Raw genomic sequence first — 27,251 nt, 5'->3', positions numbered from 1 at the left:
CCCAAAGCAGTAACAACTAAAAAACTATGAGAATAGTCCTGATGGTTAACTGGGCATTTAAGAGAAGTTAAATTGTTCTATGTACAGTGTCACTACACAGCCAAGTTAGTAATCCTACGCCTTCCAATTACCCTTTGCATCCATTCCCCAATGGGAAACTGAAATATGATGTGACCTTTTTTATCATTAAAACAGACAATCAGAAAATTATAATTGCCCACAGGATCTAACAGGTAATCTTGTCACCATTCAGCCAATAGCCTGCTTCTGTTTACTTTCTGTTGAGAGCAGAAAGCGGACAATGAGGAATCCAAGAGATTCGGTATCTTCCTAATATATTGATTGTCACAGATCCAAGTCCTACACCACTAGTATCAATATTTTTTTAATCGAGACTATTTTAAGTATGTAAAGGCAAATTCATTCTTTAAATAAAGTTCAAAAAGTACTATGAAGGCAGTATGTCCACCTCTAGGAGTGAAGTAATTAAAGTGCTGCATAAGCAAACTGTAAGAGAGTCTGTTGTTCAATACTAAGTTTGTTCTTTTTTCAGTGTTCATCTGATAGTGTTTCAACAACTCACAAGGCACCCAACTTAGTGGTTTTTCACTTACCTTTGCCATAGCTGATTTACCAGTGGGAAAGTCCTTGAGAAAGAAATTTTCAACTACATCCCTTGCAAAGCAGGTCTGTTTGCACACAGGGCAGGAAAGGATACCTGAATTTAAAACAAAACAAAACAAATAAAACAATGCAGACCAGCCATGTGAACCAGGAAATTATATAAACCACACTTTAGTATTGCTGGCTTTTTTACATCACATGGACACACTTAGTTCTAGGAAACTAAGGCATTCTTCAAGCCATAAGTTACACGTGGCTAGATCTAGTTCAACACATAGGAAAGAAAAACAAAGCAACAAAACCCCTAGAAATACACTATAGTTCAGTCAACTTATTTCAGTGTTTAGCAATGATATCTGCATGCCCAAATTCCCATTAATTCTTTAGGGCTTACAGCTTTGATAAAAACTGAGCTGCACTTTAAACTGTATTCCCTTGTTACAGATCTACTTGTGCTTTCTGATACTTGCTACAGTTCTTCTAGACCAGCTTTACATTACCAGAGGTATATAAAAGCATAAAACACACATTGCCTAATACTAGCTTTACAGTGCAGCATGCTCTCCAAGTGAAGTGAAAGAGAAGTAACATGCTGCTAGCAGAAGCCACAAGTCAGAATAAAGGTAAAGGATAAAAAATGTTTCATAAATAAAAGACAGAATGGCAAACCATCTATTACAACAAGTCCACAGGTGGCAAAACGTGGTCATCCCTAAAGCGCAAAGCAAAGCGGGCAGCGCGAGCAGCAAAACCTGGCTCTACCTTCATTAGCTGCTGAGTGCAACTGGGATGAATCTTAGTGTTTGCCTGAGTAGAGAACTAACACTTCAAGAAGGTGTCCATAACTGTATACCTGCGTATTTTTGCACCTCTACTATTTCTTTCCTAGACTTCTTGGGCTAGGACTTACATTTTTCTAGAAGGTCTAGTGCTTTTTTGTATTTCAAAAAGCAGTGTGCATGTTTCTGACCACACTTCTGTAAACTACTGTAGATGTAAATCCAGTCCTTTAGAGATGGTGGTGGTATGTCAGTCTATTTTTACCTTATCTTATCAAGTCTTTTTTTTTAATCTAAGTTTTTCCATTCAGAACATAATTTTAGTGCTATGCACACCTTGCCAAGTGATCTATTTATGATAACTAAGAGCAGTATTTTCCATGACTAAATGATGCAAACACACTTAAAGCAAGAGTTTAAAAGCAAGATCAATGACAACTTTCTACTGGACTGACAAAGTTTAATATGCTCTTTTCCTTAACTAAAATTACTTTTGAATTTTTGAATAAGGAGAGTGGTCTGCAGAATAATTAAATCTTAAGACGTCTATTACTCTTCACATTAGATAGTTATCAGAGACGCTCATGTTTTCCCGGTGCTTAGTATTACTTGCCCTTGGGACATGGCTCCTGCAGTCCCTGACCAGGTGCACAGTTCTAACCCTGAATGTCTCCCATTTTCAGAACTGGGCTACTATTATCTTAACAGCAGCACTTTACATTGAGACACACACACAACCCCCAAACCCTTCCTACATTACTACTTCTGACAAAAGCACTATGCAGTCAGATGTCTGAATACGTTCACTTTCATTCATAAATGTTTTGAAGAAACTTTGAGTTCTGTTACATCTCCTTTGAAGAGGACATCTTACTAAGAACCACTTCCATGAGGTTTAGGTCTTTTTTTAGCCCAAATCTTGTTATAAAAGCAAAAGTATATTGTTTACTATTTTCCAAGGTTGCATTTACAACAGAACCGTGATTTGGGGGCCCAAGTGGCAGACTAGGATCTACCTCACGCTTGTTTAACTGTGCATTTCATACAACACTGAGTGTTCATGTAGACATGAGAAGGAACAGGCAGTATCCACAGGTGCCTGTGCTACTCAGCTACAAGTCACCCCAGGGAAAAGGGCAATGCAAGCAATTGCCAATGCTTTCCTCATCTTCTGGGCATGTAACTTGAGTCTTGTTTAAGTGTGTTCTGGTGACAGGAGTTACAAAGAGGCTAAAAATTCATCTGATAAAGACGCTTGTGATGGCAGTAAGCTGTAGAAGTCTTTTAAACTCTTCCTCTACTTTGCATCCTTAATATAAGGAGTGCAGCTGAAAAGGTATCTTATTTACCTACAATATTTGTACGTAATCACCTTCATATGTTACACCCTAGGACAACAGAATGCTTTTATATTAGTCACACTGAAACCTCTCCATGCTTTCCCAAATTATGGTTGTGTGTGTCTTTTAAATATTCATTAACAACTTGGTTCTCTAGAGAAATGTAAAAACAGTAAGAGCACTGCAGTATCTAAGATGTGTTATACAGACAGTGCCCTCCTACTCCTTGTAAATGGTGCATACTACAAGCACCAGTAGTGCTAATTCCTAGAAGGTGAAACAGTTTTCAGGTTTCCCTGTAAGCACCTTACAAAGCAACACAGTTATAACAGCAGCAGAAATAAAAAGACAGATACATTTTGATTGATAAGCTAGGAAGCAAAATACCTACTTTGCAAGCAGCTTCTCAAATAAGTCTCACAGGACATGCTCTAATGCGCGGTGCAGTCGATAGGAAACCATCTACTGACTTTACAGGGAATCGCCTCTAGCCCTTTGAGACTCTGAACCAGCTTCTTACTCCCATAACGGCATTGCCCAAGCAGTGCCAGTTCTTGATCTGGCTAATACAGAGATAAAACCTCCATACTGAGACTACATAATACGCTGCAAATTGACCAAAGGGGAAATTATCAACAGGTTACTTTCTGGAGTAAGAAATGCATGACTCCCACAGTTATTCCTTCACCTACATGCCATATGGGTGAGCACAGAGTCTTACACAATGCATTTCTGGGAACAGCTGCTTACTGGGAAACAAAAGCAGTGCTCAGGACCTTGCCATAGCAAGGACAACTTCTGTCTACACGCCACATAAGGTAAAAAAAGTACTATTGAAATTACTATTTTATTACACTCTAACACTATTCAGTTAGTGCAGAATGTTAAATCAAATTATGCCAATTGAATGATATTTAATGGAACACTCATGGCCTCAGGCGGGTTCACGTGAACTTTAAATTCTGATAATTTGTTACAAACCAGTGAAGTATAAAATACATTGTATCAAGAATACATTAATTTGACAATAGGCAAGATCATCTTTTTAATGTTTTTAAATGTATTTAAAGAAAACTTCAATAATTGTCACCCTAAGAAAACATATTTCATGTATGGTTTCAGTTCTGCACAAAAGCCTCCTTATAGATATTCAGAAATGCAGTGGTATCAAGAAATATGGAACAGTCATAATTTTGGAGGTAGATGACATTTCTGCTGATTAATATTAGTGCATATCTAAAAGTGATGCCCTGAATGTCATGGGACAATTCTTTCCCAGGTTTTTGATCCAAGTTATGCTACCAAAATCAATGTTGTTCCAGAGATACACATAGAGTGAGTCGCACACACGCAGAGGTCAGAACTTTGTATTAGACTTACTACCACAGACCATCAAGTAAAGTACAGCTTTGATTGTGTAAATGTCAGAGTGTGTCTCAAATATCCAAGTAACTGTGAATTACAATTATTTCCAATCTAAAACTCCCTTGAGATGAATATAAGACATGTATAGCCCTCAGCTTAATAAAAAAAAGAAAGTCAGAACAAAGAGCATAACCGTTAACAGGAAAAATAATGGGGGCACCATGGCAATACTGTATTGGCAGTAGTCTGCTACTCATAGGAGGACTAATCAGTAAGCACCTTCTTGCCTGTCCTAATACTGAATTGCATATTTAAGACTCCATTAAAAGCACGGGAGATGGATTTGCATCTTGCTAAAACAGCGATTCCCTGAATGTGGTAGCTTTGGAGATCATACTTGTTCAGCTAATTGGGCTTCCTGTTTGATTCCTTTTCCATTTAATAAAAACCTGTACTCCTTGGAAATGCGCAACCTTTTTCAATATAAATTCCCAAAAGAATCTAATGATAGCTTGGCATAATAAATACACTACAGAATGGTTTGTAAAGTAATTACCCTGAAATTAGGCAAACCTTACACATGTACTTACAAATAGCCACAAGCAGCAGGTACTTCAACAATACAAAGTGAGCACAGTACGCTGTGCTTGTGCTCAGAGTGCAAATCACCAGTAAAGTACAATTTCCTAGAAACCCCTTACCTGTCCTCTGGATAAACAGTCACTTAGAGAGCTACACACAAAGTCACATGTGTCGGGGAGCAGGTGGTTATTAAGCAGAACTGCACACAGTGTGCTCCCTGGAATCGGGCTTTGCCGTACTGCAGCTTGAAGTCGCTACACCTTTTGCAGAGTATCTGGGGCTGCTCCCCTGTCTTCAGCCAGAAATGCTGACCAGTCAGCAAGGCAGAAAGATGTACTGGGCCACTACAAGGTGCATATTGTTTTTCCTCTTGCCTTCTTTCTTGTCCTTGACTCTCAGATTAATTCAGGCCTCTGCTAACTTGCCTTGGTTGTATTCTTCCTGAAGTGGTGAAATAAAAATCCCATGGTGAGAATGAATAGCAGCATCCTACTTCCCTTCTTGCCTGGGTCTTCACTCAGTCTTCAGAGTAACCTGGAACAAGCGTGCAGGAGGAAAGAGAAGAGCTTTTCCAGATCCAGGTCTTACAACGCCATCCACTCCCATGGCACATTTCGCAGACCATTCCCTAAATGTTTTTCTCAGCTTCCTACCTTACCACTGCCTCTAAACAACATTGTTAATTCGTTTTGAGAACCTGTACTTTGCAGACAGCTCATTTAAATATATCATTATTAGAGCACTGTGGGTGAAGGAAAGAGTAGTCAGAAGCCCTAGAGACTCACTGTTTGTACGTATGAGAATGATGCAATTTCTGGATCTAAATAGCAATTCAACACGGAATTACAGGATTCAAACAACAGTTTACATATTAAGAGATCAGAAGCCAAATTCAGCTATGGTGCAATCATGATGCCCAAATGAAGTCCATTATTGTTATCAAAACCTCCAGAAGTAGCAAAAAGCTGAGACCTGTTGACATGCTCTGGTTTTGTATGCAAATTATATCAGTAGGAAGGAGGTAGGAACATTTGTACAAGTTATTTTTTAGAAGTTCATTACCTCCTGCTGTTTATCATTTGCAATCATTACTTACAATATCACATTTCACTGCTAAAGAGATGACCATGAATTTAGAAAGGCTAGCAAGGATCCTAATGTTGGATTTAAGCCCTGTTTCATCGTGATATGCAGAATAAAAGCCAATTTCAGAACTATATGCAGGATAAACCACATATAAGCTATTCTCAGTGTATTTGAGTTATCAGCTAGTACTGAACAACCACTGAAGACCACATTGTATTGAACAGAGTCCCACAAAGTTTCATCACGTGAGGGATGTGGAGGAATAGTCCTACACCTACAGCCTTCCAGGGCTCCACTACTCCTTTAACTACCATCCATAGTAGGCTAATGCACCTGAACACCACCACAAAAGCCACCAGCACTAGAAAGCCACATGCATACAGACATATCTCTCTCTCTGTGTTACGTTTATATACACACATCTCTCAGCTCTGAAAAGCTTCAGCAGCAGAGATTTACTTTGCTGAATAGGTTTGCAGCACTTTTTCATGAGCCATGTGTTTATTTCCACTCTCACACTCCTATCAGCAATAGTAACTAGACAGTGGGTTGGGGAAAATGGAAATTCAAAGGCAATGGATCCAGTAGTCAGATACAGATGCCCAGTCTGGACACTCCAACCCCTCACCTGGGATATCCAAAATCAGCTTTCAGGGAAACAAGAAGGTTCTGCCATATACTGTTCAAGCCCTAGCTCCCCATATGTCAGGCCTCCCGCATCCCACAGCACTTTTATTTCTGTTAATGAAAGTTGCCACACTGCATCGGACCCAGGGAATAGTAAGCAGGCATCAAGGTAGCAACCCTCGTAGTGTTCCTTTGTAGAGAAAGAACTAAATTTCTGAGTGCTCTCAAGTTTTTACTCCACCTACATTGTAGAAATCTAATTTGTAAGTGACAGAGCTGTGGATAATTTGCAGCAATCACCTCTGAAAGTGCAAACTGTAACCTCTCCACCATGTATGGAAACTGAGTACCAAGACCTTTCGAACATCAAAAGCCGCAGCTCACAGTTTTGTTCCAAGGTCTTCCAGTCTTGTCAGGGTTAAACAGAAAGAACCCTCAAGCTGGTTGTCTCAGAAATAAATCAATGCAGATAATTAACCTATTATTATCATGAGAACTGATTAGCATAAAGAAACCAACAGTGGAGCTATCACACACACCATATTTATACTTGCTATCCACATGTTGCACCTATTCGTCCGCTCTTTTTCCTCCAACAACCATCAGAATAATTATTCTCAGAGAGCATTAGCTACAGCTCAAGCTGCAGGCATAATTTACACTTCCTTGGAGACCCAATTATAGGTTATAGGAAACAGTTCTGAAGACAACCTCCCACTCTACAGCTTCATATTTATATAACTAACCCCCCATTGTTTCACTTGCCTTTTGGATCTGGCAGCTGAACAATAGAGTGAGAAGAGCTGAGTAACTTTAAATCCATTTTAAGATGACTAAATATATAGATTATGAACAGTTTCCCTGTCTGGGATTACCTTTCTACTTCCTTTTTCAGAAATAAAGCACGTATTTGATGTTAAGTGCATCTAATTAAAGCAAATGGGTATTCTCCTTCAGAGCTAACAGATGTGATGCATTGCATCACTTGCCTTATATGATTGCATCAAAACAAGGTTACTTGAGTCCTGGAGATATAACAGCTATGACACCAAGAAGGCCAAACTGTACTCCACTGTAAGCCTAAATACGATTTAAAGAACTCTGTAGGCGTGCTTTTTTTTTTTTTTAAACATACAGACTTAGTACAAGATAAGGCACCGTGTGTTGACACCTGAAGTCTCCTTAGGCCAGTACACCGTACTTCTTATGCCAAAACATCACACTGAAAATGAGCCTAGAGCCAAAGGAGTCATAGAGCTCAATCTTTTTCTTGGAAAAAAACTCCTTGAAGACATATCTGAACACATTAAATGCAAGTGTGACCAACACTTACTTGGCTGAGTTTTGGATGCCTCTCGCTAACAAGTGTTCACAATTAGGGACCCATGGTTATATATAGCACCTACCTTACAAGCTACAGAAACCTGTATATTTTCAGCTGGAAATAATAAAACACAGCAAGTGGACACCTGTCAACTGTTGAAGTCACATTTGTTGTCTTTAATAGTCTGTTTTCTCTTAGTTTTATCCAATCAGCTTGCATTCCTCTAATACATAACCTTGTTACATTTCTTGGCATTTAAGTGGGGATCTCGGACCCTCTCTTGCATGGGGGAAGTTAACATAACTCACGTGCAGACAGTTTTTGACTTGCACAGAATGTGGATAGAAATTATGCAGTCATTTTCCACGATTTTTATTATCCCACCTAGAGAAGCACAAAAGGGCAAAGCACATTTTAAAAACAGAATTTCAGAAAAAATAGCTCAACACACAAGTTCAATATAAAAACATGATACAATTAAATCCACCACTTTGCAAAGCAATCTACAAAGCCGGGCAACTACTAGTTGCATTTTACAAACATACACTGTAACTTACAGGTTAGACAAATGACCCAGTCACAAAACGTAAATAATACCAGGGCTTGGTATCAGTTAGCAGAAATCTGCAAGGTGTTCCAGCACATCTTTCCTAACTGCCTTGCTCTCAGGGGTCTAAACTGTGACTGAGCAGTGATTACCCGTGATTTTTTTTTAAGGGGGGGGGAACACCCAACTCTCAAGCTGAGACAGTCTTGCAAAAGCATTAACTTCTCACAACAATGCACCTCCATTGGTCCTCATTCAGCTACTTTTGAAATGTATATGTTGGTGATATTTAAAGCACTAAAACAATTTAAATCATCAAACATTTTATGGAGAGAAAGGTTTGCAAATAAAGGGTAATTCAGAAAGGAGGAATAAGCACAGGAAACTGGATTAATCTGGCTTTGAATGTATTCAGAACTCTGAGAGGAGGAGTCAGACCCAAGAAGCTAAGGCAGCATGCAAGAACCAATTTTGTGTGTTTTCACATTGTACTATGACTGGCAATTCACACAGGCAGGAGCCTGGTGAAGTCCTCATCTGAGAAATTTCCACCCCAGGAAATGGGGGAATTTTCTCTCTTCCTTACCCAGGCCCTCTCTTTAAAATTATTCCTTCCCATGCACTAAACAGACTGGAAGCATACAACATGCAGACCTGCAGAGGAGAACAATGTGGCTACTCTGTTACATGAAGAGAGGGAAAAAAAAAAAAAAAGGAAAGTGACACTGGCCTGTGAAACAGTTGGGGTCCCCAAGAGCAAGGGATGTTGAAAATACCTTAGACACTCGATTAACATAGATATACAAAACAAAGGGAAGTTTTTACAATTTGAAAAGTGGTAATGACTGTAAGATAAGGAGGCTCCAGGATAGTCTCACTTCAGATGGCTGGGCCATAGGATGGGCGATGCATGAGATAAGGGAATTGCAACAGCTACCTTGAAGGACGTGGCCTACGTGATCCTCAGACGGAGTTTGCGCAGAAGCAGGGGTCAATCAGCGAACACAGTGAGGAAGACTACAAGCTTTCATCTAAAGACCCCCGACGACCACCAGGGAAAACAACTGCGCATGCGAATGGACATTTGCATATCTCATGGCTATGTAAATGACTTCTCGGAAATCTTATGACTATGTATAACGTTATGGTATATATTCTCTGAAAATTTGCCAAACCGGTGGAGCACTCATGGTGGATAATCCCCAGTGCTGCCCAGCGCTGCAATAAAGAATGCCTGCTTAATAACACATTCTGGTGTTATTGAGTTTTCTTTCGGACTCCTTACTCAGCCACACCGAGCTTCCCACTTCAGTGAGGAAAGTTAGAAAGCAAGGGGGTTTGGAGATCTCCGATTTTTGTATCAGTTTTGGCGAGCCAGGCAGGAGACTCTCTGTCCGGTTGCGGGACCCCTGGGTCGGAGACTCCCTTGGCCGGCCCCGGAGACTTCTCTGGAGGGACTCTCCGATTCGGCAGATCCATGCGGGGACAGACAAGGACCACTGGTAAGAAAAGGCATTCTTTCTGTGTTTGTTTTGTTTTGTTTTTGTTTCTGTTTTTGGGACCGGTCATTTGGAGCTACTCATAAGTCGCGGTTTGTGAGAACCCCGCCGGGTGGCCTACATCTGCATGTACGATTTGTATTAATCATCCGGTTAGTGCAATCGTTTGTTTGTGCATTTGTATTTGATTTTGACATTTGCATGTACGATTCGTATTAATCATCCGGTTAGTGCAATCGTTTGTTTGTGCATTTGTATTTGGGGCTACTCATAAGTCGCGGTTCGTGAGAACCCCGCCGGGTGGCATTTGGTTACATATGCGTAGTAATATGTATATGTTTGGTATACGCGTATTTGAAAATCTTTGAATAACCTGTGTCGACATTTGTCATCTGGGGAGTAGCAGCTGCTGTTGTTAACTTTGTAATCTCTGTACCTTTGTTGGTCTCCCCGAGGTTTTGGCGGGGGGGCGAGTGAATATTCGGAGGAAAATTTGTTTATTGTAACTTGACTTTGTATCTGAATTTGTATGATTGTGTGAGTGAGACGTACAAATACGTACGAAGCGAGTGCGGAGTCCAGATCCGCGGTTCTGTTATCCCGCGAGGGAAACAGCCGGAGAAGGACAAAGTGATTGATAAATGTGTGAACCTGAAATACTGTCTATAGTAATTGTTAATCGTTGTCTCTGTGTGTAAGTGTTCAGGCCCCAGTCCCTGTCTTCGTGTGTTATAAATTTTTGAATGGGAAACCAACAGGGTGGAGGTTTGAAAAAGAGCCCTTCGGGTTGCATTCTGACTCACTGGAAAGATATTGGGGGACCACCTGGAGGAAGTGCGAGTTGTAAGACTCTGATAAAATATTGTAATCAGTGGTGGCCTTTATACAAGTTATATGACGGAGAAAAATGGCCTGTTAACGGAACTTTAGATTACAATACTTTGTTACAACTTATGTTATTTTTAAGAAGGCAAAGAAAATGGGATGAAGTGGGTTTATGCAGATATGTTCTTTACTCTGTGGAATCACCCGGAGTGGCAAAAGGAATGTGGAATTAATTTAGCACCCCAGGACCCTATGGTCCTGGTGATAGGGGGGAAAAAAAAAAAAAAAAAAAAAAAAAAAGCAAAATGGGAGGTTAAAAGGATGTTGCTTGGCTTGTAGTATTGTACAAAAGTGTTTAAGGGTTGGTGCACAGAATGAAAGATTAGATAGAGAAGGAGATGCTGCTGGGAATTATCAGGATGATCCTGAAAAGGTTGCGAAAGGATCTGAACTAATTGTGAAAACCCAGGAGCCTGACTGGGAGGATGTGAATGCAATGTTGGATACTGCAGGGAATGCGGTGTTTGTGAAAGTGGCCAGAGCCCAGGTGCAGGCTCTGATTCTGGCTGGAATTCTGCCGGGAACAGTGGATCTCTGTTTTTGGGACAATCGGCAGATGATATTAGGAGAAAGCTACAGAAAGTGCAAGGAATGGATGTGAGAGATTTAGAGAGGTTGCTGGAGACTGCATGGCAGGCGTATCGGAATAGGGAGACTCGGAGGGGGAGAGTGAGGGCGGAGCGGCTGCCGGTGCTGCAGCGGCTGCTCTGCGCACCGCAGGGGGCCAGAGACCCTCTCGGAACTCACCGGGAAATAACACTAACGCTGTGAGACGAAGTGCAAGTGCCCCACCGAGGGGGAAATCAACCCCTTCTGAAAGATCAATGTGTATGTATTGTAAGCAGATAGGGCATTGGAAAAAGGATTGTCCGAAACCGAAATCGGTAATGGTTTCTGGTATAGGAGCTGACTGATTGGAACCAGGGGAATCTTCCCTAGCAGAACCCTGGGTAAAAATGCATCTTGGGAAAGGAGAGAAAACTGTAGAATTTCTAGTAGATACAGGTGCCACCTTTTTCAGTATTGAATCAGACCTTATTGTCAATAAGTAAACAAAATGTTAACATTGTGGGAGCAACTGGGCAGGTTGAGAAAGCTTTCTTTTTGAAACCATTAGAATTCAAAATTGGAAAAAGTGTAGGAATTCATAAATTTCTCTACCTGCCTGATGCTCCTAGACCACTTTTGGGAAGAGACTTGTTAGAACAATTGAATGCTGAAATAAAAATTTAAAAATGGAGAAATTGAGTTTAAAGTACCAGAAAAGAATCACATTGAAATTTTGTTTGGCTCTCACTGAACCCCAAATTAAGGAAGAACTTATACACTAAATAAAGAACCAAGTATATCCAGGAGTGTGGGCCTCAGGAATGCCTGGAAAAGCTAAAAATGCAGAATGGTTTGTTGTTAAACTTAGAGAGAACACGGCCTGTTAGGATAAAACAATATCCCCTGAAACTGGAAGATAGGCGAGGAGTGAAAAGTATTATAGATGACTTGCGTACCTGGCAGGATCCCTTAAAGCGACAGTGTCGCCCTCCAGCCCGCTTTAAACTTCAGCTTGCGCCCTTCACCTGCTTTAACTTTGGCTTGCGCTTCTAGTCTGCTTTAACTTTGCCCCATTTCTCCTGTGTACCCCGGATAGGTCTGATCTGTATCACGTGTCTGTATTATGTGTTCTCCTCTCAGGGATGTACGGGGTGGGAGGTCTTGTGTGTGGAGTTCCGGTTTTCTGTGTGTGCCTCTCAGGGACGATTGGGGTGGGGGTTGTGTGATGAAAATCCCTGTTTAGCCAGAGTCTTGTGAAGATTTACGTGCCGCCTCCCTGAAACGATTACCCCCCCCACCCCCGGCTTGTTGTGTTTGTAGACCAGAACTTCATCAGAACTTTGTGGCTTGTGTGCCTGGATTGTGTAACTGGTGCATCCGAATTCTGTGTGGAAAATTGCTTGGTAACTAGGATCTTGTGTGAAACCTGTTTGTGCATCCTGATTGTCAGGGTCCTATACTTACTTGCAAGTATCCTTGGTGATCAAAATAACATTGCTAGACATAAAATACATATCTAAAGAATATATCTGTTAGATCTCATTGCGCACGTTTTTCCCCAAACCACGCATGCGCCTTCCAGCCCTTCCAGGAGAAGGTGCTGGAACATTCCTTATTGGGTTGGGGGTGTGGAAATCCATTTTCCTACTGCGTATGCAGACCCCAACTCCAGCAGACCAGGGCAGCGTGACCACCAGTCTCTCGGTCGCAACGCAGGCAGCGAACTCATCTGCGAATAGCCAAACGAATGGTAAGAATTAAAAAGGACAGAATGTGGCTGTCACCAGGAGCTGCAATTACACTTCTGGTTGCACTCTTCCTTTCAACTTTTATTTTAATCATTCTTGGAATACTTAATCTTCTGGCTTTTTATGGTTATGATTTATCCTGTAATCGTCATTGGCCTTGTGTTTGCAATTGTGGACAATCACCTCCTTCTTCTGATCCCCCAGAGCCATAAACCTCCAACATGGTCTGAGATACTTTCTATTCTCTTTCAATTGTTGAGATATTGTTAAGTTTCTGTTCTCTTTAAACTGTTGCTCTTTAGATTGTTAAGATATTGTTAAAAATTTGCCAAGATTGTTAAGATATTGTTAAGATAATTACTATGTACATATCAAGACAGTGGATGAAGCTGCCCACCCGGTATGTAAGTGTGTCCTGTTTTATTTGTTATGTGGAACAATATTTTAAGTTTGCTTTATTGTTAAAATACAAATTTCCATATGAGGGCTGCCACATTTTTCAATATAACTTTCATGAGAGAGATAAATAATGTTTGCCTACAACTTTCTGTTTGAAAAAGCAATAAGCAGTATTTTAAACTAAGGTCTGAAGACTAATTTTGTTTGAATTTATTTCTGTCTGACAAATTGTCAATTGATATATTTAAGTTGTTAAACGATGAAACAAAGAGGCATTGCCTTCATGTAGTATTCTTTTCATGACTTCCAAGTGCCCAGTGAATTAAGCACATTCTGTTTTAACATGTTATGTTGTTGTGTAATGTTGTTGTCCTTATTGTGTATTGTCACCGTTAATACTGTACAACTTGTACCTACCTCATCACCGGGTGGCATTGAATACACCAACCAAAGCCATCCGTTGTACAAATTGTTTGAATCTGTTGATTGTTTGCATTTTAGGATTATAGCCAACTGATTGTAATCCTTTTCTTCTCCCACCACCACAGGATCCCGAAGACAGCGATCTGGGACAACATAACAAACTTTGAGCCACGGGGTAGTGTGGAGGACCATAAAATGGAATCCTTACAGCCTCCCTGCTTCCCCCCCGCTGCTGCTGCTGCTGCTCCCTGCCGCCGCCCGCCTTCTCCTCCGGGCGGTGCCTACTTCTGCTTCTTCGTCTGTATACCCCCCCACCACCGAGGAAAGAGGACCGACGGCACACCCGTGGATCTGTGGTGGTGACTAACCCTGCTGCTCCTCTCACTTCCTACCTTTCCTATTGCTTTGTTTTCTCTCTGCCCTCACGTTCAATAAAGCGGTCTGAGTGGCAGCATCTGATCTCGTTTATGCCTTAATGTCTTTCTCTCTTCGGAGCATAACAGACCTATTTTACCTGTTAAAAAACCTGATGGCAAAACTTATCGATGGGTGCAGGATTTGCGAGCAATAAATTAGATAGTTAAGGGTTTCTATCCAGTAGTGGAAAACCCATATACTTTGCTGACCAGTTTAAAGGAAACCTATGAATGGTTTATGGTCACCAGTGCATTTGTTTAAGCCTGGGAATTGGGTTTATGTTAAAAATATTTCAGGTAACCCTCTCGAAGAGAAATGGAGCAGTCCTTTTCAAGTTTTGCGGTCAAGCTTGAGAAGCACATTGCCTGGATCCACTACTTGAGAATCAAGAAGGCACCCGAAGGACCATGGAAATCCCAGCTCACAAAACCCACATCCGTAAAGTTAACTCGAGACTGTTAATGATTATATTGTGTTTCTGTTTTTGACACCACCTCTGATATTGTTAGTGTTCAGCTTTAAATTGCCTTTTAAGGTATAAATTGAAGAAATTAGCTGTGAAAATTTGGACCCTACCTAAGATAATGAAATATGAAAACTTGGAACCTTTGTAAAAGAATTTACAAGTAACAAGTAAAGGGGGGACATGAAACAGTTGGGGTCCCCAAGAGCAAGGGATGTTGAAAATACCTTAGACACTCGATTAACATAGATATACAAAACAAAGGGAAGTTTTTACAATTTGAAAAGTGGTAATGACTGTAAGATAAGGAGGCTCCAGGATAGTCTCACTTCAGATGGCTGGGCCATAGGATGGGCGATGCATGAGATAAGGGAATTGCAACAGCTACCTTGAAGGACGTGGCCTACGTGATCCTCAGACGGAGTTTGCGCAGAAGCAGGGGTCAATCAGCGAACACAGTGAGGAAGACTACAAGCTTTCATCTAAAGACCCCCGACGACCACCAGGGAAAACAACTGCGCATGCGAATGGACATTTGCATATCTCATGGCTATGTAAATGACTTCTCGGAAATCTTATGACTATGTATAACGTTATGGTATATATTCTCTGAAAATTTGCCAAACCGGTGGAGCACTCATGGTGGATAATCCCCAGTGCTGCCCAGCGCTGCAATAAAGAATGCCTGCTTAATAACACATTCTGGTGTTATTGAGTTTTCTTTCGGACTCCTTACTCAGCCACACCGAGCTTCCCACTTCAGTGAGGAAAGTTAGAAAGCAAGGGGGTTTGGAGATCTCCGATTTTTGTATCACCTGCAGAAAAAAAGGAGAGACTGAGAATCTTAAAGTCTCCCTCATATTAGAATCATATGTAGGACCCAAACTCACAAAGATAATTTTCTTTTTCCACTCAGATTACTTCCAAACTCTCAGTTCTCACAGCTTTGAATAAATTCTGATGCTTATGCAGCTTTTCCATAAGAGCTTTGGCCATCTCAGAGCTTTCATTCATGAGTCATCTTAAACACAAAGCCTGAGGTACAGGTATAAAATTAAGTTTCCAACATCAACCCCCATCAAATATCAGGAGCACTTACCTCCATCTTCTCAGCAGTCATAATACAACAACAACAAACTAGAAAAGAGCTTTATGTTAGTATAGTACTGTTTATAGTAAAGCATACTGAAAACCACAAGTTCAAGTATGCTTTTGTAGCAAATCTCAGATTGACTTCACTTGGAGATATATTAATTTTTTCCAATCTTATATTTTGCTTAAAGAATTCATAGTGAGTAAGGAACGCATTTTTCTTACAGGCAATATTTCATGCTTACTCAGCTAAAATGGTTTAGCACTTGTATTTACCGTTTATCATTGGCACTTATATATGATCATACTTAAAGATAACAGTGAAAACTGAGTTGGTATTGTACTGCCCATAACTCAGCAATTGGTGCAGATAAGACAAGCAACATTTAGCATCATACCATCAGAAGATTTCACAAATTTATCCTGGCTGACCTATGGTGGTTGCAGTTTCAGTCATTGACTTAAATAAGAGACACAGATGTTGGGGTTTTGCTGCTCTCCTTGCTCATATATTAACTGAGTCTCTGCACCTGGTGTCTCACTTCATTTACTGTGCCATCACCGTTCATTATCTCTTTTCTCTAATCTTGCTCTTTCCCACAGAAGTTCCCTACCTACAAGAGAATGAGGAAGTAAACAGAGAAACTTCAAGAATACAGAAATAGACTAGTATTTGTTCCAATTTGCTACAGACAAATAATTCCCGATCCACTCAGGAGCCTGAAGAAATAGCTAATATTTTAACAACTCATGAGAACCTCTAGCTGCACTTCATCCAAGATCACCAAGTGGTAGAAAATCACTTTTTCACTTGGCTAACAGAAACAAGGGGGAGAGAGGAATGGCTTAGATGTCAAATGAGGATACATAAAAAGTAATGGAGTGGTTGTTTTCAACAGCATTTTATTATAAAGTAGGTCCCTCAGACTTTGAGCCCATATGACTGGGCATTTAAAATTTTAAGGTGACATTTACCTGAAAAGACTGCTTTGCTCTCTTTGCCTCCTTCTCCTACCTTTATATGTTTTTCTTTCTGTACCCTATGCATGAATAGCCTTTCTCCTTTGCCATTAAGTCATTCCCTTCTCCTTTCTCTTCTGTGTTTTGCTAGCCTTTCAAGTGGTCTCCTAACACTGTTTCCATTTGTTCTCAAATTTGAACTTGTCTAGTTCATGTTATCTCATCAGTTCAGATCACCATCACCTCAGGGAAGGTATCTTCTCTTCCTACAAGTTTCTAAAATCTGCTATGGAAGAGATAATAAATGATGCCTCTTATTAATCTAAAGTTCAAAGCCTGTGAAAATACAAGTAATCTACATGCCTTTGCTCCTCTTATAAATTAGTAATGAGTCTGGAATGCTTCCCCTTGTCAATTAAGACTCATTCAGTTAAATGACTGTATTCTGTAATCTAAGTCCTGTCTTATTCCAAAAAATTTTCTACTAACATCACTACCAAAAACTGTACAAACAACTTCAGGATTTCAAAAGCCACAGTCACAAAATGCTTCTCATCCTCACTGTTTTACTCAGCTTGTTAGAGTGAGTTACAGTATATCCAACAGTCAGAAGGATTCAGATAGAGAGAAACCACATTTACAATGAGATAAAACGAAGAGTTTCAGTGCACTACAATACACATATTCTAACAACAATTATTATGACCTCTGTTAGGAACAAAGAACAGGATGTTTTTGTGTTGGTGTTGGGGCTGGGGGGGGGGGGGGGGGGGGGGGGAAGCACAGAAGGGGGCAAAGAAGGAAGAATACAACATCATCACAATCGGTACCATAGAAAGGTCCAACATGTCCACAAGATTGGACAAAGATGTAGCCTAGAACCTACCTTGTAGCATTTATTCATTTATTAAGCTAAGCAAATCAAATATTCATAATGTCATACTTGGTAACCGAAACTTAGCCCATTCTGGAAAATGTTAAATGTTGCCTGTCACTTCTCTTCAAAACATTGCTGTTGGATGAAAAATATAATGAAGGAGGCTTGTTCCCAATCCACCCTCTGCTCATACAAATCTTGATTCTCCTAGGTTATTCTTTTTAAGTAGTGCTGTAAAGGAATAGGCTACAAAAAAGTACTTCTCAATCCAGCTATTTTTATAACACTGTAATACAAAGAGCACAAGCCAGAGATTCTTAAGTATTACCTTCGTATAGAATTTCGTACTCAGTGGGAATACAGCTATATCCTTGAATCAAATCCGGAAGACAGTCCTTACAGAAGGAATGAAGGCAAGGCAGCATTCTGGGCTCTCTCCTCCACAGGTCCCATTTGCACACCAAACATTTTCTCAACAGATCCAAGGTCTCCATTTCTGTCGGCTGAAGTTTAACATCGAAAACACGAAGAGTCACAAAATGGCTCATGACAACCTCTTCACTTAACAAAACACCTGATCACTCAAGCACAAACTAGAAGGCAACAGCGTGATACACGATCTCAGAAACAACATTTGTTTAGTCCTTGTGAAGAAAGAGGAAGTTCCTTGCAGCTGAAAATCACATACCTGCTTTACAAAAAAAGAATGTCTTTGCAGATTGTTGTGCAGGAAAGTGTGGTTTAAGGTTTACAAACCATGATCCCACTAACTCTCTGTAGTACTTGAAACCTATAAAAACTGAAGTAATCTCTTCTATTGATCTACTTACAAAGCTGTTACCAGGCTGAATTGTCACACGCTGTACATTTCCTGCTAGAAGCACTGAAACTGTGCGATAAAAATGATTATGTTCTCTGACTGCTTTTACAATTTCACCTCAATATTTTACAGTTTTCAGGTAAAGCAAATAATAAGTATAACTGATCATACATCCATCGTTTCAGCAATGCATGTTAGAAAGGTGCCTTGATAAATGTACAGCATCTTCTGCCAATCTTTATAGAAATTTAATAAAATGCACTTTGCAGTAATCAAGTTCCAACTGTCAAGATGACTGCAGATCAAATTATAGACCAAACCTAAGCTTCCCACAAGCAGGATCAGTGCTCCTCCTGCCAGCCTAAGCTCCCCAAGGTAAACTGAAAGTTTTGCAATACATGTTCCATCCTTGACCCTGAGATTTTGAGAGATGTTGATCAGATACAGCCTGCAAAGGGAAACTTTTGCAAGTTGCATCAGAGGAGAAAAAGCAAAGAGTCTCGTCTCCCCTGGAACCACCCTTCCAGCTGACCGAATCTCCTGTGGCCAGAGCCCTGTGTAGCTGCCCGTTGCCTTGGCCTGGTGGCCTTGCTACCAGCAGTACGTAACTTGCAGCTATGATCTTCAGATTTCCCCAGCACAGAAGAGCAGCAGTCTAATCTTAGGGCTATGTATTCTCTGGAGGGATTCTGTCTCGGGGCAGATTCCCATGGAAATGGTTAGTAAGCGGATCTTTTCTTTTTTTTTTTCCCTACAATGCAAAAGAATTATGAATGTTTCAGAAATTCACAACCAGTAATTTTTTAAGTGTTGCATCCTGAAGTCATTGCTATTTAAAATACTTCAGAAAAAATGGACCATATGTTAAAGTCTGCATCATATTGCATACCCAAAACCCATTCTAGGAGCAAATGAAAGTAGGTAGATATCCACCAACTTTACTGAATTCACTTAGACAAATTCAAACCTACCACTAAAACTTATCATTGTGATTTCAAAACTAGATGTCCCTTTAGAAATGAGCTGTGGTAATTGTACTTTGGGTCTAACTAATAAACATTATATCAGGGCTTATTATAGGAACTCGCTTTTTAAAGTGCATCTTCATCAACCACCTTTCAGAGGCAAATGTCATTAGAGCAGCACAGCCCCTCAGCTCACTCCAGCTCTATTGTTTCTTGCAACTACTGTTGCTAAGAAGACAAACCAGCGCCTACAAAAACGTGATTTCTGCTGTAGGAAGTTGAGGTCTTAGACTATCACATTGTTTAGACAGAAAAACCACAGCCCAGGACCAAAGCATCAATGCACAGAGAATCAGTGCAAACAGAGCCTAATACTGGGAAATGCTGTATCACCGTAAAGGTCAAACCTGTGGTTACCATACATTTTAATTTATGCTTTTTACATAACATATGAAACTACATACAAGTTTTTTTGGTAGGAGGGGGAAGGATAAAGGTGATAAGAAGTGTTTAAAATTTCCTGCTGAGACAGGTATGCAAATCAGCAGTCAGGCAGCTACATTACCAGTGTCTTGGCTACACTGATGGGAAACACCAAGTCCAGCAGCAGTGATTACAAAGAAAATAAACTTAATTGCATTTGGAGATGTGCAGTGAGGTTAATGAGGCAGGACACAGGACAGAAATGGATGAAGATGGGGAGAGCTGAGGAGGCAGCTGGCAGAGTCACACCTGGAACAGGAAGAAAAGTGCTGGGCTTTTGGTGTGCCAGCCCAGACGAGGGCAAAGGAAAGGCATTGTGCTGGGGGGCTGCCTCAGGACCAAAAGATCAGTCGTGGCCTTGGGAAGGCAACAGCCACCCCGATACAAATCGAAGGGAAGCATCTGGATGTCATGGGACTGGAACTTCCCGTAAAGCATTAATACACTTCACACAAGAGAAGTTTGTAATGATATATTCTCATAACATAATTTCTGTATTTTAGGGATAAACTCTCTATGCCAGTCTTTCCATTTCCTGTGTTCCTTTCTCTCAGATTTAATCAGATGATTCTTTTTGTACCGTATTCCTTCCATTAAATTTGGATGTTGCTACACGAGGCTCATTACAGCATTTTAAAACGTTATAACTTCAACTTTACCAGTTTTGTCTATAATTGCTTCGTTAGCAGCATCATAAGTTGCCAAAAATTTGGAAAACATCAAATGAAAATAAAGATATCCCCATCTACCAAAGCATAATGTTTATCAGTTAAAAAAAAAAAAAACAAACCACAAACAACAAAAAAAAACACAAACAAACAAATAAGGAAGAGGTTTTTACATTTAGGAAGTTATTTGGTCTTCATTTAACTTCCTCGTTTCTCCTGGTTTTATAAGGGAAAAATCCTTTATTTGGACATTGTGGAAAGCCATCCTGAGGGCTTCCTGTCAGCCCTCACAGGACCTTCTTGTTCAGCCAGTAGATGCAGTTTGTCTGCGATCGCTCGGCTGTGGTGAGAGGGCGCGCGGCGGCCTCACCGCGCAGGATGCTGCTGCCATGGCGAGAGTCGGCACAAGGCACAGGCAGGGAAGGAGAACCTCTGTCCCAGCCACAGTGTAGATACGGACATGGCTCAGCTACGCAAAGAAAACAAACCCCACACAAAATAGCCAAGCTGGCATTCAGGGGAGCAGAGATCAGAGCTGGTGGAGCCTGCACGCTTCCAACAAAGAACTTCTTGTACTCAAAAGCAAGAATACAAAATGCGGAAGAATTACTTAAGACATAATATATTAAAGACATTCAATAGCAAAGAATTGAGAGTCGTGTCTACTATGGATGTTAGCGAGCTAGCGTCACTTGCCATCGTCACGTGCACAGGGTACTTCAGTGTAAACAGAGCCTTTCACGGTCCTTATGATCGGGTCAGCGATCAGGTTACTGACAGGAGGGAGTAACAACGTTCCTTATTTTGCAGTACTGCACAACTTACCTTTGAGGATTGAAACAATTTAGCTTTGGCAGTGGATAAATAGCATCACATTAGGAAACAGCAGTCCCAGCAGTCAACGAGATAAAGTTCACATACTCTCAGCTCAGTATTTTGCAAACTTCATTTAAGTTACAGCTCTTCACAACCAGCAGTGCTACTGGCTAGTATGAACTATTTTATCAAAGCAACATGTGTCAGCTTTACCCTAAAAGCCATCTAAATTTAATTATTGCCAAACACTACATTAGGAGTTCATTAACTAGGATAGTATCACAGATCACAGCACACATACTAGAAGGTAATTTGCAACTATTAGCAATAATTCAAGACTTCTAGCAGTGAGCATAAAAAATAGGTGACAGTGTCTATCTATATGCTTTTGGCCTGACACTTGAAACAAGAGCTAGCTCACTAGCTTTAAGCAATTGTTTGATTTTTACCATTAGATAAAGATTCTGCAGGGTCAAGCCTCGCATTGGCAACTGAAGCCCTATTTCGATGTTACAACTAAGCAAGCAATATTTTATGTAGTCATCTTAAGCCAAATACATCAGAAATTCATACAGTGCAGTTCTAGAGCTGTGCCATTGCTTTATATTAGCAGTAAGGAAGACTGAAGCTAGCTGGCACCATTTCTGTCCCACACAAGGCAACTTCAGGAATTGTGTACCCTACTTGAGGAGGGTATAGATTGCAAAAGTTAATGAACAGTTACTGTATCAATTCAGTCATTAAGCAACAGTTTCAGCACATTACCGCTGTTACTAACCCTTACAAGCACATCAACTTGGAATTGCCACCTGTCAGTCCAGTAACGCTGACAAGAAGCTTCCTATGGCGGAAGAAGTCAGCCTAATCTCAGAGATCCAAGTGTTCACAAGCTGTGGCCTAGCTAAGAGGTTGCAAAAACGTCATGTTATACTATCAATGAAGAGGCAACTTACATTATAGATGACTATGAGCCTCATGTTCTGATGAATACAGGATGTAAACACCTCAGTTGATACTCAGAGTACTACACCAGTAGTTTCTAAAAAGCATATGGATTAAAATGGTCTGTGTTGTGCATGTTGACTGCAATCAGAAGCTAGACAGCTCTCATCCATTTAGCAGCAGTTGAAGCACCGGAGGGATAAATGCGAGAGTCATCATTTAGAAAGACCTTTCATCAACACTGCCACGAAAAAGCAAAGCAGAATTTAACTACATTGAGCTAAATTCAAAATACGTCTTATTTCTATGCATAATGCTGACAGAGAAAAGAAACAATCACTTTTTCTGTTGGAGGCACAGTTGCTGTTAGCTGCAGAGGCATCACACAGCACTATTCTGCTCAAAAGCTGATATTACTTGTGAGAAAGCTGCGTACCAGGCAGATCTTCAGTGTCTGCAGAAAACTGCCTGAAGTGCTTCTCCTCACCTAAGTCTGGCAATAACAAGGTAGAAACCTTGAATTGTTTCTTCCCACCTGTTTCAGCTCCTCCCTACTGTCCCACACTATTCCCAGGGATTTCCCCTTCAGTCCCTCCTATACCGCACCTCAGTGGAAACGGGACTAGAATTGATTCGCTATCCCAAAAAGAAGCCTATTGATCACAAAGCTTATTGATAGCAACTTCCCATATGAAGTCTCTTTCACACTGTGAAAGTTTTGTTACACCACTACCCATTTTGCATTTTTCCATTGCGTTTCTTTGCCCACACTCTTGCTGTTTCATTCCCAAAGGTCAAGGCAGTATCCCCACAGATTTCACCTAGACGTCATTTTAGTGCGCAAAAATCCCCATCAGTAGAACACGAAGTCACCTTTTCACAGACAGCTGTAAAGAGGATCACAAAGTGAAAGAGCTGCACAAATACAGGAAGAACCCATCTATTTTGCTATCCCATAAAGACAAAACGATATTTGTACATGCCACCAAATGCTGGACACTGTAGCCAGGTAATTTCAAAAGATAGTGACAAGCAGTCAAACCAGTCATCAAAAACTGCCAGAAATAACTAAGCAAACAAGACTTAAGCATGAACAGTGTCTGGACAAGTCAGGAAAAAAAAAATCAGAAACTTCTGTAAATCAGCACATTTTACACATTGTCTTTATTCAAAAAATTTGAATAAACCAAAGCCTTTTATGCCACAAGCACACAGGCACCACCAACTTCTTTGATCTTCTCCTCTGCTCTTCTACTGAAGAACTTTGCTTTCACAATTACAGGCTGCTTCGGCAGCTTCCCCTTGCCCAGGACTTTGTAGTAGCCCTAGAAAGATTAAAAACCCGTTAAGTGTTGGTAATCAGCTTGCAGGCTCCTACATTCAGACCTGTCTTTTCACATGCACCAGTTAAAACCAAAACCACGATCACCATGACCTTACTAAGGGTCTGTCTCCAACATAAAATTGGTACAAATGAAAGAAAGATACCCTGCACGACCTAGTGAAGTTGCATTTGTTCAGAGAAAAAGTGAAAACTGTAAACTAAACCTTTTCTGTAATTTAGAAGCTGGATTTTTTTCCCCCCACACTCCATCACTGTCACATCTGGTAAAGAAGCCACCAACCTTTCCCCCCTTTTCCAAAGGAGAGAGCAGTTGTCTGGACTTCCAAGACTATCTACTACCCAATGACTTCTGGTCGGTGCTCTTTACCTGTAGGACATCCTGGTACTTCTGAACAGAGCAGAGCACCCTTCTGCATGTCTTAAATGGACAACTGAAGCTTTTGCAAGCTTTCGCAGCCATAGCTGTTCTCTACCACTGGAATCACTTCCATTCCCGTCCTTTTCGTTAAAAGGACAATCATGGCACAAAGTCCATTAACACTACAGCCATCGAAGTCATCACTTGTTAGAAGTAGCGTAACTGGACAACATGATTATCTTAATTTGGGATGCAGAACACACCCACTTGGCAAATGAGTTAGTGTCACTGATTCGGTGGCTGGCTGAGATACAAGACATCGCAGCCAGTGAATAAGGATCAGATGTTTATGTCCGAGAACTATAGCACACCAAGACAATCAAACATGTTAAGATGTGACTCTAGTCTCGATGTTAAAAAGTGGCTTTATATACATGAGAATAGCTCTACCATGTTTTTGTGCATGCTTTCAGTAACATTTTGAGCAACTGATCTTTCACCACCTTCCAAAATAAGGAAGGTCCCTGTCCACAATCACGCCCAAGTATGAGAAAAACTTCTTACAGGAAAAAACCGCAACAGCATAACTACCTGTGTAACTACTTATATGCCAAGAACTTACATGAGAAATTTACAAATATTGAAGCACTATAGCTTATTTGCAGTTTTCCCACTTATATACACATGAAGTGAGCAGGAATTGTAGGTTTGAATACGAGCAGAAACTTACCGAGCGCACAACATCAATGACTGGGGCCAGTCCAGCCTCGTTTTTTGCATAATTGAGCCTTGTCTGTTCACTGACAAGCGTCCATAGTTTATCCAAATTGACAGTAGGACAGAACTTTTGGTTTCTCTTCAAGTGATAGTGTCTCATGCCTACTTTTCCAAAGTAACCAGGATGACTGTAAAAGAACCACATTCCTCATTAGACCACATTTTAGTTCATCCTTAACAGGTAGGACTACAAATCCAACACTGGAACAGCATCTTACTTGATCAAAGTAATAAAAATTCCACATTATATTTTTATTCATATTAATACACAGACTATTTATTGGTATCCAAACCAAGTGAAAATTATTTTTTCTTGAAGTGTTTGCTCTCCTGTCAGCTCACAACTCAGTCCCCCTCACGGGTGAGGCTGGCCCAGCCCTGTATTTCCAGGGCAATCCCAGCTCCATGAATCCAGAGAGGGTTGCACTGCCTGAGGAGTTTCAGAGCTCCTGTCACTAACCTGGTGACTGACTGAGTCAAGAACGGTCACAGCCAGTGAATATAGATTAGTGGTTACTGTCCGAGTACTCTAGCACACCAGGACAACAAGCAGTGTCCAGATGTGACTCTAGTCTCGGCCGTAAGGAAAGACAACATCCCATGCCTTTACAGTATGCAGATAAATAGGATGTAGATTGCATTTAACATATTGAATATACGTAACATTTTGTGTGTGCATCGTTTAGCAGGAACCACGTTATAACTGGCAAGTTTAGTCAAGTTTACCAAATGCTGCACTGAACTCTTAAAAGACACCTGGTTCCTGGTTTAAGTGAAAAAGTCTTTGATTTTTAGGGTAAATGGGGACATGAGTGGACTGTAACTGTAATGTCACACTCCATGTCAGGGGAAAAAAACACATCGGCTTGCAGGGAATTTTGTTTATCCACATATAAGAGTAAGTTGTTTCTACTACAGGAACACACAATTTGCTAGTAAATATTTAAAAGGTTAGCTTACTATTTATCAAAGTTAATCCTGTGATGGTGCATACCACCAGCATTACCACGCCCTCCAGGATGCTTCCTGTGTTTGCCTAAAAAGAAAAATTTGTTTGTTACACTAAGAATATTACATATAATACTTGAGCTTACAGGTACATTCAATGTCAATTTCAGCTGATTATTCTGGTTCTATCCCCTCTTCTGCATTCATCTCAATTCAGCGAGATAAGCCAACTAAAAACTAACCCTAAAAAGAGAAAAAAAAACAACACAGCATGCCTCTGGTTAGTTTACAGGAGTACAAGACATCAGTGCTAGCATAAGTGGGGTGACAAGAACAGGGAGGAATGGCCAAAGAATGAGAACCGACACAGCACTGACCTGTAAGCTTAAGATGTCACACAGCCACATTCTCAGGCAGTACCTATCGCCTGAGCACTATTGCACTATTGCAGTTAAGTTACAAATCCAGTGAAGTCCAAAAGAACAGGCAAGACTTCGGATCAGCCCATCACTGTGGCATCTGCCCCCACAGCGCCCGCGGGATCCTGCGCCCACAGCCGCATTTTTCTGCGGCCCGTGAAGAACAGCAGCATCCCCTCAGTACTGGAGAGTGACCGGCGGGTACGCACCCACTGAAGGGCCGCGGCCCACCAGCGGCCGCCTCTCCACTCACCCACGCGGCCATGGCCATGGCTAACGTGTCCCCTCAGCTTCCGGGTCTTCCTTAGTCTGGAAGGCTGCGGGAAAGCGGGAGAGCAGCGGTGAGCAAAACAGGCCGCAAGAGCCAGGGCCACCCCCACCCTCCCCGGGGCCGACGCTGCTCCGAGGCCGCAGCCCCTCGGTGGCCGCGCAGCCAGGCGCCATGGCGGCCCTGGCCCTCCCGGTGAAGGCCCGAGCAGCCTCACCGCACCCTGAGCGGGCCGCGGGCTCGGAGAAGCGCCTCCCCTCCACACCCCGCTACTCCCCAGCCACGTCCCGCCGCGGAAGCGAGGGGCAGCGGCCGCGGAGCCCCCCAGCCCGCTCGGCCAGCGCAGCCCCGGCGGCGGCACCCACCATCTCGTCGGCGAGCGCGAGGGAAAGGGAGAACACAGCGCTCGCGAGAGCGGAAGTGGGAGGCGGGCAGGGCCGAGATCGCGCGAGGCTGCCCCACGGCGCCAGGAGCGGGGGCTGAGTCTCGCGAGACCCGCCGGGGCTGAGGTAGCGGCCGTTCCGGGCCGGGGAGCCGGGCCGAGCAGGGCTGGGCTGGGTGACGACGCGACGTCCAAAGCGGGCGGAGCCGCCCTGGAGAGACAGGTGCCGGTGGCCAGTCGGGAGGAGCCGACTTGCGCTTCGGCAGCGTTTCAGGCGGGCTCTAAAGCGTGAGCAGCCTGGAAGGCGGCGCTCCGCCCTGCCCTGCCATCGCTCAGCCGCAGCGCCGGCACAGCTCGCCCGTCACCCGCGGCTTCCAGAGGGGACACGCCGGTCCCTGGGCTGCTGCCACCGCACCGGCTCCCCGCCGGGCCCTCCCCGCGCCTGCGGCTGGCGGCGCTGCCCTGGCCGCGGAA

The 27,251-nt window shown here is 41.9% G+C and overlaps 2 protein-coding genes and 2 non-coding genes across 4 annotated transcripts in view; all 4 read right to left on the bottom strand.

Moving 5' to 3' along the window:
* The window catches only part of TRIM66 (tripartite motif containing 66), a 65,527-nt gene extending 47,393 nt beyond the window's left edge, over positions 1-18,134 (bottom strand). Inside the window, exons 1-2 of the mRNA XM_068399335.1 lie at positions 17,915-18,134; positions 615-718 (exon numbers count right to left, since the gene is read on the bottom strand). Of these exons, the coding sequence (XP_068255436.1) occupies positions 615-718; positions 17,915-18,134 (324 nt within the window). The remainder of the gene's footprint in view (positions 1-614; positions 719-17,914) is intronic.
* A 5,278-nt stretch (positions 18,135-23,412) lies between these two features.
* RPL27A (ribosomal protein L27a) lies at positions 23,413-26,926 on the bottom strand. Its single transcript, XM_068398946.1, has 5 exons — positions 26,761-26,926; positions 26,381-26,444; positions 25,721-25,796; positions 24,714-24,888; positions 23,413-23,605 (listed from the first exon to the last, which is right to left on the bottom strand). The coding sequence occupies exons 1-5, from the start codon at positions 26,761-26,763 to the stop codon at positions 23,477-23,479; spliced, it is 447 nt and encodes a 148-aa protein (XP_068255047.1). The 5' UTR covers positions 26,764-26,926; the 3' UTR covers positions 23,413-23,476.
* On the bottom strand, positions 24,264-24,395 carry LOC137663260 (small nucleolar RNA SNORA3/SNORA45 family). The gene has a single exon (XR_011048160.1). It is a non-coding gene; the product is annotated as a small nucleolar RNA SNORA3/SNORA45 family (small nucleolar RNA).
* LOC137663259 (small nucleolar RNA SNORA3/SNORA45 family) lies at positions 25,208-25,339 on the bottom strand. Its single transcript, XR_011048159.1, has one exon. It is a non-coding gene; the product is annotated as a small nucleolar RNA SNORA3/SNORA45 family (small nucleolar RNA).
* Positions 26,927-27,251: the final 325 nt, after the last annotated feature.

This window comes from Nyctibius grandis, chromosome 4 (genome assembly GCF_013368605.1).
Source record: "Nyctibius grandis isolate bNycGra1 chromosome 4, bNycGra1.pri, whole genome shotgun sequence".
Classification (NCBI taxonomy): Eukaryota; Metazoa; Chordata; class Aves; order Nyctibiiformes; family Nyctibiidae; genus Nyctibius; species Nyctibius grandis.
Note: the sequence above shows the minus strand (reverse complement) of the source record. Positions and strands in the feature narration are given on the sequence as shown.

Bases quoted from the DNA above. Each gene is read 5' to 3' on its own strand.
- RPL27A (XM_068398946.1), bottom strand. The intron at 25,797-26,380 runs GTGAGTGGAGAG...TTTTCTTTTTAG, and splicing joins CCATGGCCATGGCCGCGTGG to GCAAACACAGGAAGCATCCT. The intron at 24,889-25,720 runs GTAAGCTAACCT...GTTCTTTTACAG, and splicing joins AGGATTAACTTTGATAAATA to TCATCCTGGTTACTTTGGAA.